The 17,141-nt window shown below is 39.0% G+C and overlaps 1 protein-coding gene across 1 annotated transcript in view; it reads left to right on the top strand.

Annotated features, from left to right (window-relative positions):
* Window positions 1-6,433: 6,433 nt before the first annotated feature.
* LOC117949062 (mucin-2-like) overlaps window positions 6,434-17,141 on the top strand; it is a 23,340-nt gene continuing 12,632 nt past the window's right edge. The window contains exons 1-28 of the mRNA XM_034879076.1: window positions 6,434-6,543; window positions 6,768-6,806; window positions 6,888-7,149; window positions 7,241-7,355; window positions 7,620-7,710; window positions 7,789-8,142; window positions 8,235-8,360; window positions 9,029-9,146; window positions 9,226-9,364; window positions 9,480-9,584; window positions 9,723-9,792; window positions 9,912-10,049; window positions 10,143-10,307; window positions 10,391-10,485; window positions 10,609-10,735; window positions 10,830-11,085; window positions 11,689-11,738; window positions 11,855-11,955; window positions 12,063-12,214; window positions 12,325-12,463; window positions 12,541-12,648; window positions 12,743-12,922; window positions 13,012-13,251; window positions 13,363-13,519; window positions 13,731-13,859; window positions 14,056-14,206; window positions 16,098-16,141; window positions 16,264-17,134. Coding sequence (XP_034734967.1) covers window positions 6,465-6,543; window positions 6,768-6,806; window positions 6,888-7,149; window positions 7,241-7,355; window positions 7,620-7,710; window positions 7,789-8,142; window positions 8,235-8,360; window positions 9,029-9,146; window positions 9,226-9,364; window positions 9,480-9,584; window positions 9,723-9,792; window positions 9,912-10,049; window positions 10,143-10,307; window positions 10,391-10,485; window positions 10,609-10,735; window positions 10,830-11,085; window positions 11,689-11,738; window positions 11,855-11,955; window positions 12,063-12,214; window positions 12,325-12,463; window positions 12,541-12,648; window positions 12,743-12,922; window positions 13,012-13,251; window positions 13,363-13,519; window positions 13,731-13,859; window positions 14,056-14,206; window positions 16,098-16,141; window positions 16,264-17,134 — 4,601 coding nt within the window. The 5' untranslated portion in view covers window positions 6,434-6,464. The remainder of the gene's footprint in view (window positions 6,544-6,767; window positions 6,807-6,887; window positions 7,150-7,240; window positions 7,356-7,619; window positions 7,711-7,788; window positions 8,143-8,234; window positions 8,361-9,028; window positions 9,147-9,225; window positions 9,365-9,479; window positions 9,585-9,722; window positions 9,793-9,911; window positions 10,050-10,142; window positions 10,308-10,390; window positions 10,486-10,608; window positions 10,736-10,829; window positions 11,086-11,688; window positions 11,739-11,854; window positions 11,956-12,062; window positions 12,215-12,324; window positions 12,464-12,540; window positions 12,649-12,742; window positions 12,923-13,011; window positions 13,252-13,362; window positions 13,520-13,730; window positions 13,860-14,055; window positions 14,207-16,097; window positions 16,142-16,263; window positions 17,135-17,141) is intronic.

Genomic DNA, 17,141 nt, shown 5'->3' with positions numbered 1-17,141 from the left:
CAAACTAGTTTGGGTTTCTTAGGAAGTGGTTCTTAAGAAGTTTGTGTGTGTCAGGTGATTTCTGAAACAATCCTCTGAATACCAGGGTCAGTTGTTCTTTGCAGCTTGTTATTATGGTGCCTTCCAGCCTGTCAGAGCCGGCAGCGTTCCATGTCCTTATATGCGAGAAGATCTGCCCCACTTCCTAGCAGCTTACCCTGATTGGTGCACTTGTTCTTCCATCGAGGCTGATTGGATTGGCTAGCACGTCAATCTCCCACCTCACACAGTTTTCACTAAGGGCATTTGCTTGCTCGACTGTATGTACTTGGGTGTTTGAGTGGTGACTTTGACCTATGATAGTTTTAATACCCCTCCACACAATACGCAAGTAATTTTCCTTGTTGTTCAATTTTGTCTTTATATTGTCTCTTGCCCTGTTTGATTTTTGTGTGTATTTTCTTCTGAATCAGCTTACCTCCATGCCTGTGATTTGCTTTAGACACTCTTTCTTTTTCCACTAAACAATTTTGGTTGGAATCCCAGGTTTTGAATTAGAAAACTGTTACACACATTTTTGTCGGGATCACATTATCAAAAGTTAATATATGACGTGTCAACATCCGCATGGTTGTCTAAATCTACACAGTCAAAAACGCTCCACTTTGTGCGGTCAAAACAGCCCTGCAGAGCTGTCACACTGTCATTTTCCCACATACCCACTGATGAAATTTTAGGTTTTTCCCTTTTCATTTTTTGTCAGTAAGAGGGCAGTAAAAAGACACCATCCACTTCCTGCTATCCAGTTTCTCCACACTGCCTGTCCTGACAGCCGACCCACAGTCTGCAATTTTCCAACCTCTCTGCTGTTTTTAGGTCATCTCACAGCGAGAGGTTGAGGACATTGTCAAAAAGTTTGAACCATCCACATGTGCCCTGGACCCCTTCCCCACAACCCTGGTAAAATCCAACCTCCATGCCCTAAGTCCCCTCATCACAAAGGTCATTAACAACTCCCTCCAGGCAGGGCGTGTTCCATCAACACCAAAAACAACTGTTTCTGACTCTGTCCATGAGTGGTTCTCATCCTACCTTACCGGGAGAACTGAACATGTTGCCTTGGGAGAGGCTAAATCCCTGACGCAAAACGTCACCTGTGGTGTCCCTCCAAGCTCAGTGATCTGCTTCACCCTGTTTTAATTGCTCCCCCTTGGCCATGTCATCAGCCGGCATGGAATCTCATTCCACTGCTATGCTGAGGACACTCAACTCTACCTCAGGACAAACCCAACCCCTTCTGCTGCCCTGCCATCCTCCACTCTGACCTCCTGCCTGGAGGAGGTAAAGGCATGGATAAAGCAAAACGATCTGCAGCTAAACAGCTCCAAGACTGAAGCCACCAGTTTTGGTCATCTGACATTACCAGCATCACCCTCTCTGGCCAAAATATTCCACTTTCAACATCAGCCACTAACCTCGGTGTTTAAACGGACTCTCATCAGACCTTTGAGGCTCACAGCAAACATCTCTGCAAGAGACCTTCTTCTTCCACCTCAGAAACATCACCAAACTCTGTCCCACACTCCACCAGACGCGGAAAAGCTTGTCCACACTTTTGTCTCCTCCAGGCTGGACTACTGCACTGATCCCAGTGCAATACTCACTGGAATCCCTTCGAAAAGCCTTCAGAAGCTGCAGTACATCCAAAACAGTTGAGGGTGTGCAAACCTGACCAGATCACCCTCATCCTCAAATCACTCCACTGGCTTCCTGTCTCACTCAGGATTGGTCACAAGGTCTCCCTCCTTACCCATCAGTGCATCCATGGTGAAGCCCCCCCCCCCCCCCCACACCTCAAGGAACTTCTCACCCAACAGACCTCAACTTGGACCCTCCGATCTGCCTCAGCGTATCTCCTGCAACCTCCCAGGACGAAGCTCCATACAATGGGAGATTGGGCTTTCTGTTCCGCTGCTCCCGACTGTGGAATGCTCTTCCTGACCACCTTAGGACACTACAGACTGTAGATTCTTTTAAACTTTTGCTTTTAAAGTGGTCTTTAAACCCACCTATTTAGGAGAGCTTTTGATTGAACTCTTGCCCTTTTCCTTATTGTTTTTTTTTATTTTAGTTTTTATTTTCATGCTCTCTATGTGTTTTATTTTTAGCACTTACCTGTTTTATGTAGCACTTTGGGATTTGCGTAAATATTAACAGCATTACAAATTAAATTTATTATTCCAATTATTATTATTATTTATGATTTTAGAAAATCCATATACAGATGAGAAAATCTGATTAGGTGATATGATTAGGTACTGTTGCGTGGCAACCCAGTGATAATATTACCGAGTAATGCGACAGACCTGCTGTAAACAAGACAGCTAATAACTTAATGTAATTGCACTGAAAATAATAAAGTTTGGCTATAAGGATCACACATCCTTATAGCCAAGAAGAAAGGCACAGAAGAAAACGGCAGTTTGCAAGGTCTGTAGTACAATCATTTCTAACACAACCACCACCACGTAGAATATCATCATACACTTCAATTCCCACAAGGAGAGGTAAGTTGTAAAGTCAGCCTAATTTTTTTGCTAACGTTAAAAGTAACATTAAGTGTGATAGAGATGATCATATTTTTGGACTAAAATATGTTTAATGGCAATGTGAAACACATTCTTATGAAGTAAGATGTATATGCTCGCAAAATCATGGACAATGGCAATGGCAATGTAAAGTAAGAAGCTTTCTCTCTGACCCTCCTTCTCTCCTTCCCTCTGAAACACGTCCCTATTCCAAGTGTTACAGTAGTTGTAACGATGATCAATAAGTAAACTGTCAGCAATCCAGACAGGAGATTTTTAACTTCATATATAATGCTAAAGCATAATTAATATAGATATAGCTCAATGTAGCTCTGGTGTTGCGCCGTTGATTATTTAAAATGTTGACGGTAGCTTCATCTGACTGATTAACTATTTATTTCTAAATTGGGCTGATAGGGTTGCCAAGTCAGGCTGATCTCCAGTGAGATGGCGGGTGGATGTGTTTGACCCACCACCTATTCACTACACATAGCATGTAGAGACGACTCCTTAGAGGAGGTAGGCAATGGAGGTAGGCAATGCCACCTCATAATTTAGAATGAAAAATGATATGTGATGACGTTAAACACAATTAAGTAACGTGATCTGATTATTTGCGTTCTTAATGAAAATTATGTAATTTCTATGTATTATATCACTGCATTGGCCTAATGCATTTTAGTGTATTAGACAAGGTTATCGTGTAAACTCTACCTAACCATCAGAGGAGTTAAGGAAGGATGAAAATTGCCTTTCAGCACAGCTCTGGTGCATGAAAGCTAACCCTAAACATTACATTTCAAGTAATTCAGTTGACACCTATCCAAAGTGACTTACAACAATAAAGGTATAGTGCTACTAACATGTTGTTAATGCAAACATAAATATCACTCATACTCAGAATAACAGTTCAAAGCCGTTAAATGTCAAAATGTTTGATTTAACTCTCTACACCTGAGAGACTCGCCCACAAGCCCAAACAGCACCTCTGATTCCTAGTTTAATCATTTAATAACCATAAAAGATAGAAACTCACGGGAAATTGCAGCTAAAAGCTAACAAGTTAGCGGTTTTAGACACACAAATGCTTGTGTAGCATTGCTGTGGGTGTAATATCAATACATTTGTCATTATTATGTTGATTATTGGCATAAGTAAATGTCATGAGGGCATAAGTGTCTGGACTTTCTTTGAAAAAATGTATGTATTTTGTCAACTGTATAAGTGATAATGATTATTTCTTCACAGGGTGACTCCCAAGACGTGAAGAAGAAGTGTTTTAGAAAGTAAAATGGCTTAAGTGTTACTTCTCTGTCTGTGATATCAATACATATCTTAAAGATTCATTGTCTTTAAGGTTCTACAACCATTTTTGACATTCAGGTGACCTCACTGCAACCCAAATATTCTAATAACCCAGTTTTTCCTGAAAAATGATGTTCATAGTGCTTTAAAACTAAAACTATTTTTGCTTCTCTTCCCTGTTGTTTACTGTTTAGATAAAAAACGTATGTCCACACAAGGCAACTCTTAACTAAGATTAGCCTCCAATCTCCCACTTTACTGAATCCAGGACTGTCCCACTCTGTAACACCAACCACCCCCTGCAAAGAGTCATTACAAACTCAAAAAGGAGTTTACTCAATACAATAATGGACAGCAAGTCCCCTTTAAGTCAAAGAACGATTACACCAAAGGTAGACAATGTAGTGGAAGAAAGGCAGACAAAGTTAAAAAGTGACTTGGCCAAGGTAGACAACATTTCAGTGACAGTAGACAAATGGTCAGACATGCATGGATCCTCTTTTTTTCTCTCTCTCTCTCTCTCTCTCTGTCACACACAAACACACACACACACAACAAATACACACCCACTCACAAATACACACATTTGCATACTTTAGTATGTTTACGAATAAAACAGGCACACCCATACATACATACACACTATACAAAATCTGCACTCTCTCTCTTTCTCTCTCTCTCACACACACATTCACTAACCAACATAAATAACTTTTCATTCACTCGCTCTCTCACACAGACATTCACTCACAACTACACTGACAATTATTAAGATATACTATCCATTCCATGTGATAAATACACTCAGTCAATTTCTCCAAATTACACAAACTTGGAGTGATTAGCTGTTCAGATGTATGTGACTTGGATGCAATGTCTTTTGAATATTGAGTAGGAACAAATTCAAATTAAACTCCAGCCGTTCATAACCACTGTCTTTAGCTTGTTTAAAAAAGGAAACTTTTGTATAACTTGACATGACTTGCTTGATTGTCACAAAAAATGGACTATCTTGAGACTTGAAGGTTAAGACTTGAAACTTGCTTGTGACTTGCCCATCTCTGTTAGTGGGAGTTTAGATAATCTTGCATTAATCCTGTGTTTAATTCCTCCTCTCGAGCTATACTTTCTCTTTGTTCTGACTGGTCTCTGTTCAGTTGGACCTAAGCATTCCAAAGGAAAGTCTGTTGGTGTCCACTGCAGCTGTATTATTAGGCCGAGCTGAAGTAGTCTGGGTTAGGGTAAGGGTTAGGATCAGATGTCTGCCGTAGGTTATCCTGAATGGCTCGGTCATTGACAGTATTAGAGAGAGTAGAATGATTGCCAGAAAGAGATCTATTTATTTTTCCGAATCAGTATCAAATTTCACTCATAAGTTTGTTTGTGATCTGTGTTTTTGTTGATATAAATCAAGACATTTTCACCATACTTTTGTGCCTGAAAATGTATCAGAATCCAGGAGATAAAGTCTCTGATGCTCCCCCCGCTTTGTCTCCAAAGGCCCATTCTGAGCCAGGAAAAAACAAAAATATCTGCAGGCTGAAGCTTAATCTACAGTGTTGTGAGATTGAGCACACCGTCATTAAATGTGCAACATCTTTATTGTGTTTTTCTTTTACGCCTTACACACTACACACAAAGGTTGTAGCAACACATCGAGCAACAAATTGAATATCTAGGTAAACATAGTGTGCACATTGTATCTCCTTGCACACTCACCACCCCCCACCCACAGACATGAGTCCACTATAAGGATGTTCAAATATTGCATTCAATGTTTGGAGGTTATTAATCACTCCCGCTGAGTGGTTGGTCATATAGCCTGTCTCCCATGAAAGCATGTTTAGCTAGAAATTGCTAAAGCTATGGTGCGTAGTTTTCCCATGAGGAATGTTAAGTAGTGACAACAAAAACAGTTAGAACCTCCACATGATACAAGCTTTCCGTTCCCGTGCACTGCTTTGGGACCACTCCCTCAGGTGGACATTTACATGAGGAGGAAGGTCAGTTTTTCTAAAACAGGATGTTAATTATTGTGTTGATTCAGGGAGGATAATTGTTTTCTTATACATACTGGCATGACTTTCAGTATCATTCTGCAAACAAACTAAAATACACGTTGCTAAGTCGGATTGAACAAGGTAGTGTGTTGGAAAACTTCACATGCTTTTAAATCAGACAGAGCCCAAAAATGAGAATCTAAGGTAGGCAGCCTGTAAGGACAGAGAACCTCAGAAACATTTTCAGAAAGACCCTCTACACGCACAAAATTGCATATCCATGAACACCCTTAGTTCACCTTATAAGTTTTTAATTAAATATTATGTCAACAATAGTGTCAGAGCAAGCTGTTCTGTTTGACTAACAGTATGCAAAGAAAACATAAAAGAGTGTCTTCTTTGAGAATCTTTGTGCTTTGTGCTTTCTAAAGCATGGCAGGGGAGGTTTTGTCAACAAAATGCACAGTGGATGACACCCAACATCATTTACCCCACCCTAACTGCAAATACCCAATGATTTATATTACATGACATTGGTAGTGTGGGATCAGGTCTCAACCATCCCTGTCAGGACAGGGACTACTCAAGGATCATGAGAACAGCCAGGATGCTACTTGAATGGGTGATACCATGGCTCACTCTCTACCTTCCGCTATCTGCAGCCAGCACTGGTATGTACACTCAGTGGCACACAAAGGAGCTGTATCTGTCAAATCCAACCTTATTGTCCAGCACTGTCTACTCAGTATGACGCACCCTATCCTGGGAATAAAATCTGATAAATTCTACCTAAAGTGTTGGATGAATGGTGTTGTTTTTTCATGCACATAGATGATATTTCAAATATAAAGTCTACTTATATTTGACATTATTACATGTGTTTTTCTTTATTCAGCTACAGTTCAGATGGTGACCAAAATGCCAGTAATTACAGGTAAAAAATGATGGAAGATATCATACACAAAATCTTGTTGAATTTGAACTAAAGTATAATTGATGTTTTTTTTGTTGCTAGAAACGAGACTTGCTCACAACAACCAGATCTGCAGTACATGGGGCAACTATCATTTCAAGACTTTCGATAGTGATTTCTTCCAGCTTCCCTCCACTTGCAACCACCTCTTTGCATCCCAGTGTAAGGGAAGTTATGACAGTTTCAACATCCAGTTAAAACGGCAGGAGATGAATGGGGTCACCACAATTGAGAAGGTCACCATGAAACTGGAGGGGGTCTCTGTGGAATTAGCCAACACTTCCATCAAAGTCAATGATAAACTGTGAGTCTGTTTTGACAATGTGACTTTTCATTACCGGCTCTAAATACTGGTTGCAGTAGAGTTGATGTTCTTGTTTTTTGCCCCATTCCAGTGTCACTATACCATTCAGCCAGATTGGCATTTCAATAGAAAGAACTGTCTCCCATGTGAAAATCCAGGCAAAGCTGGGTTTGGTCATCATGTGGAATGAAAAAGACGCCCTATGGGTATGTCTATTCATTATGTGCTGTCCATTGCACTTATGTATACATACTATCTGATATTGATTTGTTTTATTATTTCGATAACTTATAGATAAACAAAGACAGTGAGCCCTGAAAATATATACACTATGTTTAGTTTTACAAAATAGATTAGATCATTTGTAACATAAAGATGAACCAAGTTAAAACAAAGGTAAGCATTTGCATAACATTAACTGTAGAGATTTCTTAATTTCTGCTTATCATTCATTTTCACCTGGTTCTAAGGTTGAGCTGGATGAAAAATTCAAGAATCAGACATGTGGCCTGTGCGGTGACTTTAACGGAATACAGGTTTATGATGAGTTCATCCAAACAGGTAAATACTAAACAATAAAGCTAAAAACAGTCTGCACAAAATCAGTCTTCACATTTCCTAAAACCATTTCACCCCTAGAAACAGGGGGGTCTGTAACTCTTGAATATTATGGGGAGGCCTGGAAGGTGAATGGTCCAACTGAAGAGTGTGAAGAAATCTCCTCACCAGCCACACAGAACTGTGCTAGTGAAGTAGGTGAAAATGGATTTGCTGACCCACACAAAGACTTATGTGCAAACCTGCTGTCAGGACCGGCATTGCTCAGCTGTCAAAACCTGGTTGCTACTGACTCCTTTATCGGAGCCTGTGTGAAGGACCTGTGCCGCTGTAAAAACAGTACTTCATGCTTGTGTTCAACTATATCAGAATACTCCCGTCAGTGCGCTCATGCAGGTGGAAAACCACAGCAATGGAGGACAGCACAACTGTGTGGTAAGAACTACAATCAAAACATGTTTGATGTTTTAACTGTATTTATGTGCGAATCACTGTTTCAAAGTTGTACTTTTTTGTGTGGTAAATAGCAAAAACATGCCCTTTCAACATGGAGCATAAGGAATGCAGTAGTCCTTGTACTGACACCTGCAGCAATCAAAAGAGAAGCCAAGTGTGTGAGGATCACTGCGTAGATGGATGCTTCTGTCCAAATGGTAAGTTTTTCTTGATTTTAAACCAGCACAGATCAGGTTTGTAGTCCAGCAGATGTCAAAGGGTTTACCGTTGTCTCAGTTCACACATTTGATTAATCAACGCTCTCCAATTACTTAATTTGTGCTCTTGACTTGAGAGTTATGGTAAAAACAGAAGTCATAGATTTCCTGGCCGGTTAGCACCTGTGTTTTGGTATCTCCTGTGTATGCCTACAAATACTTAATCAATTGCGTCATGTTAATAAAGTGAGGTTATCACATTCATTACATTTGTCCTTGTCCTCTTAACACTATTCTAGTTGAAATGCTACATTGGATGTAGCCTTTGCTGTGATCAGTTAGGTGAATGTATACAATGGTGTAGCCTAATGTACTGCAAATAAATGGTAAACGTTATCATGCCATGAATAATGACATCTAAATGAGTTGCTTGGATCAAATGCAGCTTGGTTTTGATTTTGGATGGAGATATGTCGAGATATGTGGAGATACTCAAGACCGTATCTAAGAACTGTTGTTAGCTTTGACGTCTCTTTAACATGTGTTAAAATGATACAAATAGTGTGTATGTTCTGTTAATTAATGCACATAATTAGTAATGGGGTTTGCATGTTAATAGCAGTTTACTTTACAGACCAAAATAATCATGTAATTCTGTTCCTCCAAAGGGACTGTCTTTGACGACATTACACAAAGTGGGTGTGTAGCTGTAGACACATGCTCCTGCTTACACCATGGCAAGCCATACAAGCCAGGGGAATCATACTCAAGGGCATGTCGAAACTGGTAATAACTTCCTATTTTCAACATAATGTTAATAATGACATTGATCTGTCTAGTTGAACTGACTGAACTCTGTTGACAGTACATGTACCCAGGGTCAGTGGCACTGCAAAGATATTGACTGTCCTGGTGTCTGCTCTGTGCTGGGTGGCTCCCACATCTCCACCTATGATGGTAAAACTTATACTTTCCATGGAGACTGCACTTATGTTCTCTCCAAGGTAAGGCATTCAAACTTCAATTAGTTAATTATTTACTTCACAGACAAAAATACAAAACTTGTAATTAGCAAAACGTTTGTAATTTACATGCATTTTTTTATCTTCTCGACTTTAGGAAACAAATGGGACTTTCAGTATCCTTGGTGACCTGGCCAAATGCAAAAGATCTGATAAATCAACTTGCCTGACTGCAGTCACCCTACTACTGCCTAAACACATGGTAAAATTACAATATATTGTGGTTACCCATAATAAAGTAAAAAAAGATTATTTATAGGATTCTCTCCATTTACTAGAATTTGGAAAGGTTTAGATTTACCCTGAAGTTTTTAGCATGTTGTCATTTTTCCTACTGCAGATGATTGTAGTAGAAGCCAGCGGACAAGTTTTGTATAATAAACTGACCACTCAGCTGCCTCTTTTCATGGGTGAGTAGTTGTTGTTGTTTTTGTTGTTTTTAATTTTATAATGAAATCACATTTTTTTTAGTTTGCTCAAATTAAAACAGTCTCTCTATTTAATGTGAAAATGTTTTCCTTCCCCGCAGATGACATAACAATCTTCAAACCATCTACATTCTTTATTGTTATCCACACCAACTATGGGCTTGATCTCGAGATTCAGCTTTCACCCATTATGCAGATCTACATCAAAGCCAGTGTTTCCAATAAAGGACAACTCACTGGTGTGTGTTTACTTCTTTTGATTAAAGTGTAAAGTATCCACCTTTTGCAGTGATTATTTTTATAAATTATTGAGTATCAATATCTTTATTCAGGTATTTGTGGAGATTTTAATGATGTGCAAGCTGATGACTTCCGAACCACAAATGGATTAACTGAAGGAACGGCCGGGACATTTGTCAACACATGGAAGACCAGGACAAGCTGCTCCGATGTGACAAACATACTTGGGGACCCCTGCCTTTTGAGCGTAGACAATGGTAGGTCACAGACATCGTACTCCGCATTTTAAAATCTATCTTCACAATTTGTTACCGATAAACATGTTGTTTTGTTTTTGTAGAGAAATATGCCAAACACTGGTGTGCCTTGCTGTCGGACCCTAAAGGGATGTTTGCTAAGTGCCATTCTGTAATAAACCCAAAACGCTATCAAGATGTAAGCAGTAATTTATTTTTGTATACATTCTAATGTATGTGTATTTGTATTTGTGTCATTTAGCTTATTTAACAATTTAACATTTCAATTGTTCATGTAGCTTGTTGCTGCTTCTCTCCACAGTCTTGTATTTATGACACCTGTGCCTGTGATAACAGTGAGGAGTGCATGTGTGCTGCCATGTATTCCTATGTCCATGCTTGTGCTGCTGAAGGTGTCTTACTTAATGGATGGAGAAACACCATATGTGGTAAGTTAAATCCAAACTGTTAAATTTAAAATAAATAAAGTCTGTGTTTGTTTACAATATTTAAACACCTATGAAACCTATTTCTTTTCAAAAGAGAAATACACGACCGGCTGTCCATCTACTTTTGTATATGGCTACCAAATGACAAGCTGTGGTCGAACCTGCCGCTCTCTTAGTCAGTCAGACTTAACGTGTGCGGTTGAATTTACCCCGCTTGATGGCTGTGGCTGTGCTGAAGGAACTTACCTGAATGAGAAGGGTGAATGTGTGTCAGCCTCACAATGCTCCTGCCATGTGGGAGACACACTAGTACACCCGGGGCAGGTCATCAGCATCCACGGACAAACCTGGTGAGGATTTCAATATTTCCAGTCAAATTAAAGCAGAACAATATATATAATAATTAGTTTTGGTTATCTTATACTTGTATTAGTCACCTGACAATAGCAAGAAGGGTGAGGGAGAGTGAATGACATGCAACAGCAGTCTCCAGCAGGATGCAAACTGGGAATATTGTGGTTCATTGTCAATGAACACCCAGGCCTTCAATGCTCACCTAGAGCATTTATTTTTAACTGAACGAAATTATCATTAGTGGGTCCCGTGTGTGGGTCAACTTTTAAGCAGAATTTATGTGGCACAGTGTTTTTTTTAATTATTTTTAAAGTGCGGTTTTCCAAAAGTAGATTGCCTTGCGCATTATAGCGGCCTCTTGAGGGTCCCCACTGCTAATTGCAGAAATGGAAGCTAAAATGCCCCACAATTTAACAGCTTAACAGAGGTATGGGAAATGTGATGTGAATGTGATTATCTGTTTGTATGTTGGATAGATCAGAGACCATGCATGTGTACTGTACACTGCTTTTTGTTCAGTATGTGCTGAAATAACCATCAGCTCCCCTGCAAACAGCAACAACCAGCTAGAATTACACTTGTCTTTCTATGCATTTCAGCTCCTGTCAAAATGGAGAACTAAGATGTACAGGAAGCCAAATAAGTGAATGTAAGTACAAAGCTCTTATTGTAGCTCATCATAGTATTCCTTATATAGCAAAGCACAGCATGAGCAACAGAAAGCATACAGTAGTTTCCTTTTTAACACACTATAATTGTCATCAGCATGCACCGAGCCAATGGTTTTCTTCAACTGCTCAAGTGCAAAGCCAGGTGACACAGGATCCGAGTGCCAAAAAAGCTGCCAGACACTGGACACGGAATGTGTAAGATTGAGACACTGTTTCATGACTGTTGTTTATTATTCTACACATGTTTTCTAAAGCAAGAGGATGCCATGTTAAATACATTGCTTTTACATTGTATACTGTAGATCACTACACAGTGTATGTCAGGCTGTGTATGTCCTGCTGGCCTGCTGTCTGATGGTAAAGGAGGATGTATTACAGAGGAGAACTGTCCCTGCACATATAATGGAGAATACTATAATTCTGGACAGACTGTCACTGTGGACTGCAATACCTGGTGAGCCATTTAATTATTTCCACACCAAGGCAGAGCTCTGTCATTTCACAGTTATGTTTTTTTTAATTTTTATATATAACTTGCCTTCATTTAATTTTTTTAAATCATAGCACTTGCAAAAGGAGAAAATGGGACTGTACACTTCGTGAATGTGATGGAACTTGTACCATTTATGGAGAAGGACATTACATCACTTTTGATGATAAGAAATTCTCTTTTAATGGAGACTGTGGATATGTCTTTGCTAAGGTATTGCAGAGACTTTTATTTAATTTTCATGATTTGTCAAAAATCAGTCTTGTAGTACTGACATCAATATCTTGCAGGATTACTGTGGGGACAATATGAATGGCACCTTTAGGGTCCTGACTGAGAGCATCCCATGTGGAACAACTGAAAGCATTTGCTCAACTGCTATCAAGCTCTACTTAGGGGTACGTAACAATATTAAATGCACTCAAAATTATTTTTTTAATGCTGAAAATAACATTGCAGTTTTACAAATGAGCATTTTTTGTTTCCTTTCAGAACCATGAAATTGTTCTTTCAGAGGAAAATGTCAGAGTTATCAAGCAAAGTGAAGGGGTGGACATACCATTTCAAGTCCACACTATGGGCATATATCTCGTCATTGAGGCAAAGAATGGTCTTGTTCTCATTTGGAATAAGAAAACAACACTCATGATCCAACTCAAGTCCACATTCAAGGTGGGTGAGGAGATACTGTAGACAAGTGTTCAGATACATGTGGACAAGGTTGACAATTCATGAATTACCTAGATCTCATTATATTCCAGGGGAAAGTCTGTGGTCTATGTGGGAATTATGATGGAAACATAAAGAATGATTTTACCACGAGAAACAAAGAAGTTGTGGTTGAAGCCCTTGAGTTTGGAAACAGCTGGAAAGTGTCACCTACCTGCCCTGATGCAAAAACACTAAAAAATCCCTGCATGCTGTACTCATACAGGCAGGCATGGGCACTGAAACACTGTAGCATTATTAACAGCAAAGTATTTGCTAGTTGCCACTCAAAGGTAAGTAAACAAACCCATCTCACTCTCTCTCAATGACTTTCTATAATATTCTTTCAATAACATCATATAATTAAGCCTCGACTTACCATAAAAATGGTTTCCTTCAAAAAGGTGGATCCAAAAAACTATTATGATGCCTGTGTGACAGACACATGTTCCTGCAACACAGGAGGAGATTGTGAGTGTTTCTGCTCAGCTGTAGCAGCCTACGCAGCAGCCTGTAATGAGGCCGGAGCTTGCGTGAAATGGAGAACTCCCACGATATGTCGTGAGTGTGTTATTTGTTTTATTCTGTGAGGAGATAACCAGAAAAACACATGGTATGATCGTGATCACCATCTGTCAGCATCCCCTTTGTCATTTATTGAATAGACTTTAAACAAATAAAGTCTGACTTGTAGTTTACTATCAATATTTTATACATGATTAAGTGATCTGGTCTTGTACATTGTCAATTGTCCTTTCTTTTCTGTTATTAGCTCTGTTCTGTGATTTTTACAACCCTGATGGAAAGTGTGAATGGCACTATGAGCCTTGTGGGAAAAAATGCATGAAGACATGCCGGAATCCCTCAGGAGAGTGCTACAATCACATTCCGGCATTAGAAGGTACCAATGAAATTACTGTAACAGTGTATGTATTTTAAATGTTAGATTTGGAGAGTTGACCATGCATGTTTCTAGTAAAGACCATTGTGCTTACTGTTGTGTTGTTGACTTTTCATTCACTTTTACTACGCACATTTCGCTTTCTGTCTGTACCTGTGCTTTTTCTGCAACTTACAGTAACATTTAACTTTTTAAGGCTGCTATCCAAGTTGCCCATCTGAACGCTCTTATTTGGAAGAAGATACCATGAAGTGTGTGTCACTGGAGGAATGTGGCTGCTATGATAACGAAAGGAAGCATTATAAGGAAGGTGTGGTCATGCCTCCAATAGAAAATTGTCAAAACTGGTAGGTCACTTTACATCTTATTAATGCTTCAGTTGGTGTAAAAGTTAATAATAACCTTTATATTGTTTTTACAAAACCTGAAGTGGTTTACATATATTATAAAGTGAAAACTATTTAATTGCTGAAAAACTGTCCTTTATACAGTACATATTTATCTAGCACCACAGATCAGATATGTGTGCCTTCCCCACTGTGTCAGAGGTGTGCAGACTGAATTGTTGGTAAATTCGTGGCCAGACACCCCTGAAGTTGTGTGCTGACATTATCACAAATTTGTCCAACAATGTTGTACCCAGAATAATCTTTACTTTTTGTTGCCTGTCAATGGCGTCATGTAACATTTAACCCCTCTAGATGCTTTAACTGCCAGGGAAACACATGATGATACATGAGGTGATACGTAAGAGAGTTATTGTATATGATACAATGTGAGACAAGTATACTCAGTAACAGTCATACAGCATTTTTTCAACCACAAAGCATTTTTTTATTTTTTATTAATTGCTTACCATTTTTCAACACAGTAGTCCAGTGAACATTATTTCTGCCTGAATCACGTCAGATGAAAACAACTCCCATGATCCTACTTCACTGCGTCATTTAAGTCCCACTTTTTTTATTGTTTTAATTAAGAGACACCTAGTGGCAGAAGTTACATACTGTGTGTTTAACCTTCATATTGCAACCTAAACATCATCATCAACAAATAAATTATGATTTTAAAAATAACACTCTTTTGTTTCTGGGAACACCACTATAAAGTTAACAGTTAAAAATCTCCATCACATAATTTTGGCCATCACAGCCACACATTTGCCCGTATTGTAATGGAAAGATACTGCTGGTTGTTTGGTCAGACTCCTAAAACAATGACGGGGGAGACACAAGGGCCATACAGGAATGTAGGAACAGACGGTCCTGAGAAAGTTGTTAGGAGAAAAGGAAGTTAAAATTGGAACCTTGTGAACTGTGTCAATATGCAACATCCCTGTTGATTCACACTGCAACATAAACCATATAGTAATTAAGTATAGGATAACTGTAATGTGTGCTTTAGCACAGAGGTTTCTGTGGTTATTTTGCAACAATCTGGTGCTTCGTGAACACAAAATACAACTAGTAGATCTAGTTACAATCTAATAGACTAGTAGAACAACAGAGTGTTATTGTCCCTTGACAGTGCACATCACTCCACAGGCTGCAGATATGGCTAGCTATTATGGATGAAAGGTGCTAGATAGGAATCACCTGTTACGTTTAATCTCTCTTGCTGGCAAGACCACATGTCAGCTGGATTAAGAACGTAAAAATGAATTAACAGGGTTTACATAAGTGTGCAATTGTAAAATAAAGTGACAAAGTTCTTGCCACACCTTCTATTGCACTTCCCCTTTGACTGGCTTCAAAGCAAGTTACCAAGATACCAAACAAGCGCAGTCAAGTAGCCCCCCAAGGCTAAAGTGTGTTACACTTAGGACAGGAGGGATGTGTCCACCCACTTCTCCAAATCTAGTTTGTGTCCCACACACTTTCAAATGTGTTAGTCCATGTGATCTGCTCCTATTTTAAACGATAAAGAAAGTAAGACATCTTCTGTATACTGTATATACAGTTTAGCACTACTTTTTCTGAAAAAAGTGTATCCTTACAATCAACAACTTAATTATTTTCTAGATTTTGCGTCATCATAGTCCCTAAACTTATATAGAAATGTAGGAAATGGGATTCAAATAGAAAACATTTTTTGGGGGGAGGACTCCCAGTTACACTCTTAGCCCAAGGAAAATATACGTTCACTGGTGCAATGCTGCGTTCCATGCCATGCCCAAGTCCAACACAGTACACTATATGTTCACGTTTTTTAAACTTTTATTCTTTCCTTTGCCTTTAGTTATTGCTCTTCAACAAAGGTTAAGTGCAGCTATGACATCCAAGGTGAGCAGGCTATGCATTTCTGTTATTAATCAATACATACAGATTGAATGAAAAAACAACAGTAAGAATCTACTAAAGCAATAAAAATATATATAATTCTTATATAATTATTCATTTTGCAGCTTGCACCTGTTTATATAGAGGAAAGATTTACAAGTATGGAGATACAGTCTACGACACAAATGATGGAGATGGAACCTGCATCACAGCTTTCTGTGGGGAAAATGGAAATATTACCAGAATCATGAATCCTTGCACTTCCACCCAGAAACCACAAACAACAACAGTATTTGTTTTTGAAACATCTACCATAACAGTGATGGGAAAACCTACTACGACAGCCACAGAAAAACCTACCACAACAGTCACAGAAGAACATACCACAACAACAGTCACAGGAGAACGTACACCAAAAACAACAGTCACAGAAAAACCTACAACAACAGTCACAGGAAAATCTACTCCAATACCTGTTGATTGCAAGTGGTCAAATTGGAAAAACAATCATTACCCTCATTTTGAAGATGATGGAGACTATGAACCCATTGAAGAAATTACTGATATAGATCTGAGAGTTTGCATAAAACCTCTGGAAATAGAATGTAGAGCAACACAATACAAGGATATAGCTTTGATCGAACTTGATCAAAAAGTAACTTGCAACTCAACAATTGGACTGATCTGTCATAATAAAGACCAAATACCTCCTATTTGTTATGACTATGAAGTAAGAGTGAAATGTTGCATGGCGAGCTCAACCACCTCAGCAACGACAAAAATGTCACCCAAAACAACAATCACCGGGGAACCAACCACAATCGCCACAGAAAAACATACCACAACAACAACTTCAGAAAAATCTACCAAAACAGCCACAGAAGTAACTACCACAACAACAGCGACAGAAAAACCTATCACAACACTGGCCACAGAAAAACCTACCTCAACGGCAACAGTCACAGAAAAACCTACCACACCAGTCACAGAAGAACATACCACG

This window comes from Etheostoma cragini, chromosome 8, assembly GCF_013103735.1.
Source record: "Etheostoma cragini isolate CJK2018 chromosome 8, CSU_Ecrag_1.0, whole genome shotgun sequence".
Lineage (NCBI taxonomy): Eukaryota > Metazoa > Chordata > Actinopteri > Perciformes > Percidae > Etheostoma > Etheostoma cragini.
This window is presented reverse-complemented; position numbering and strand designations above follow the sequence as displayed.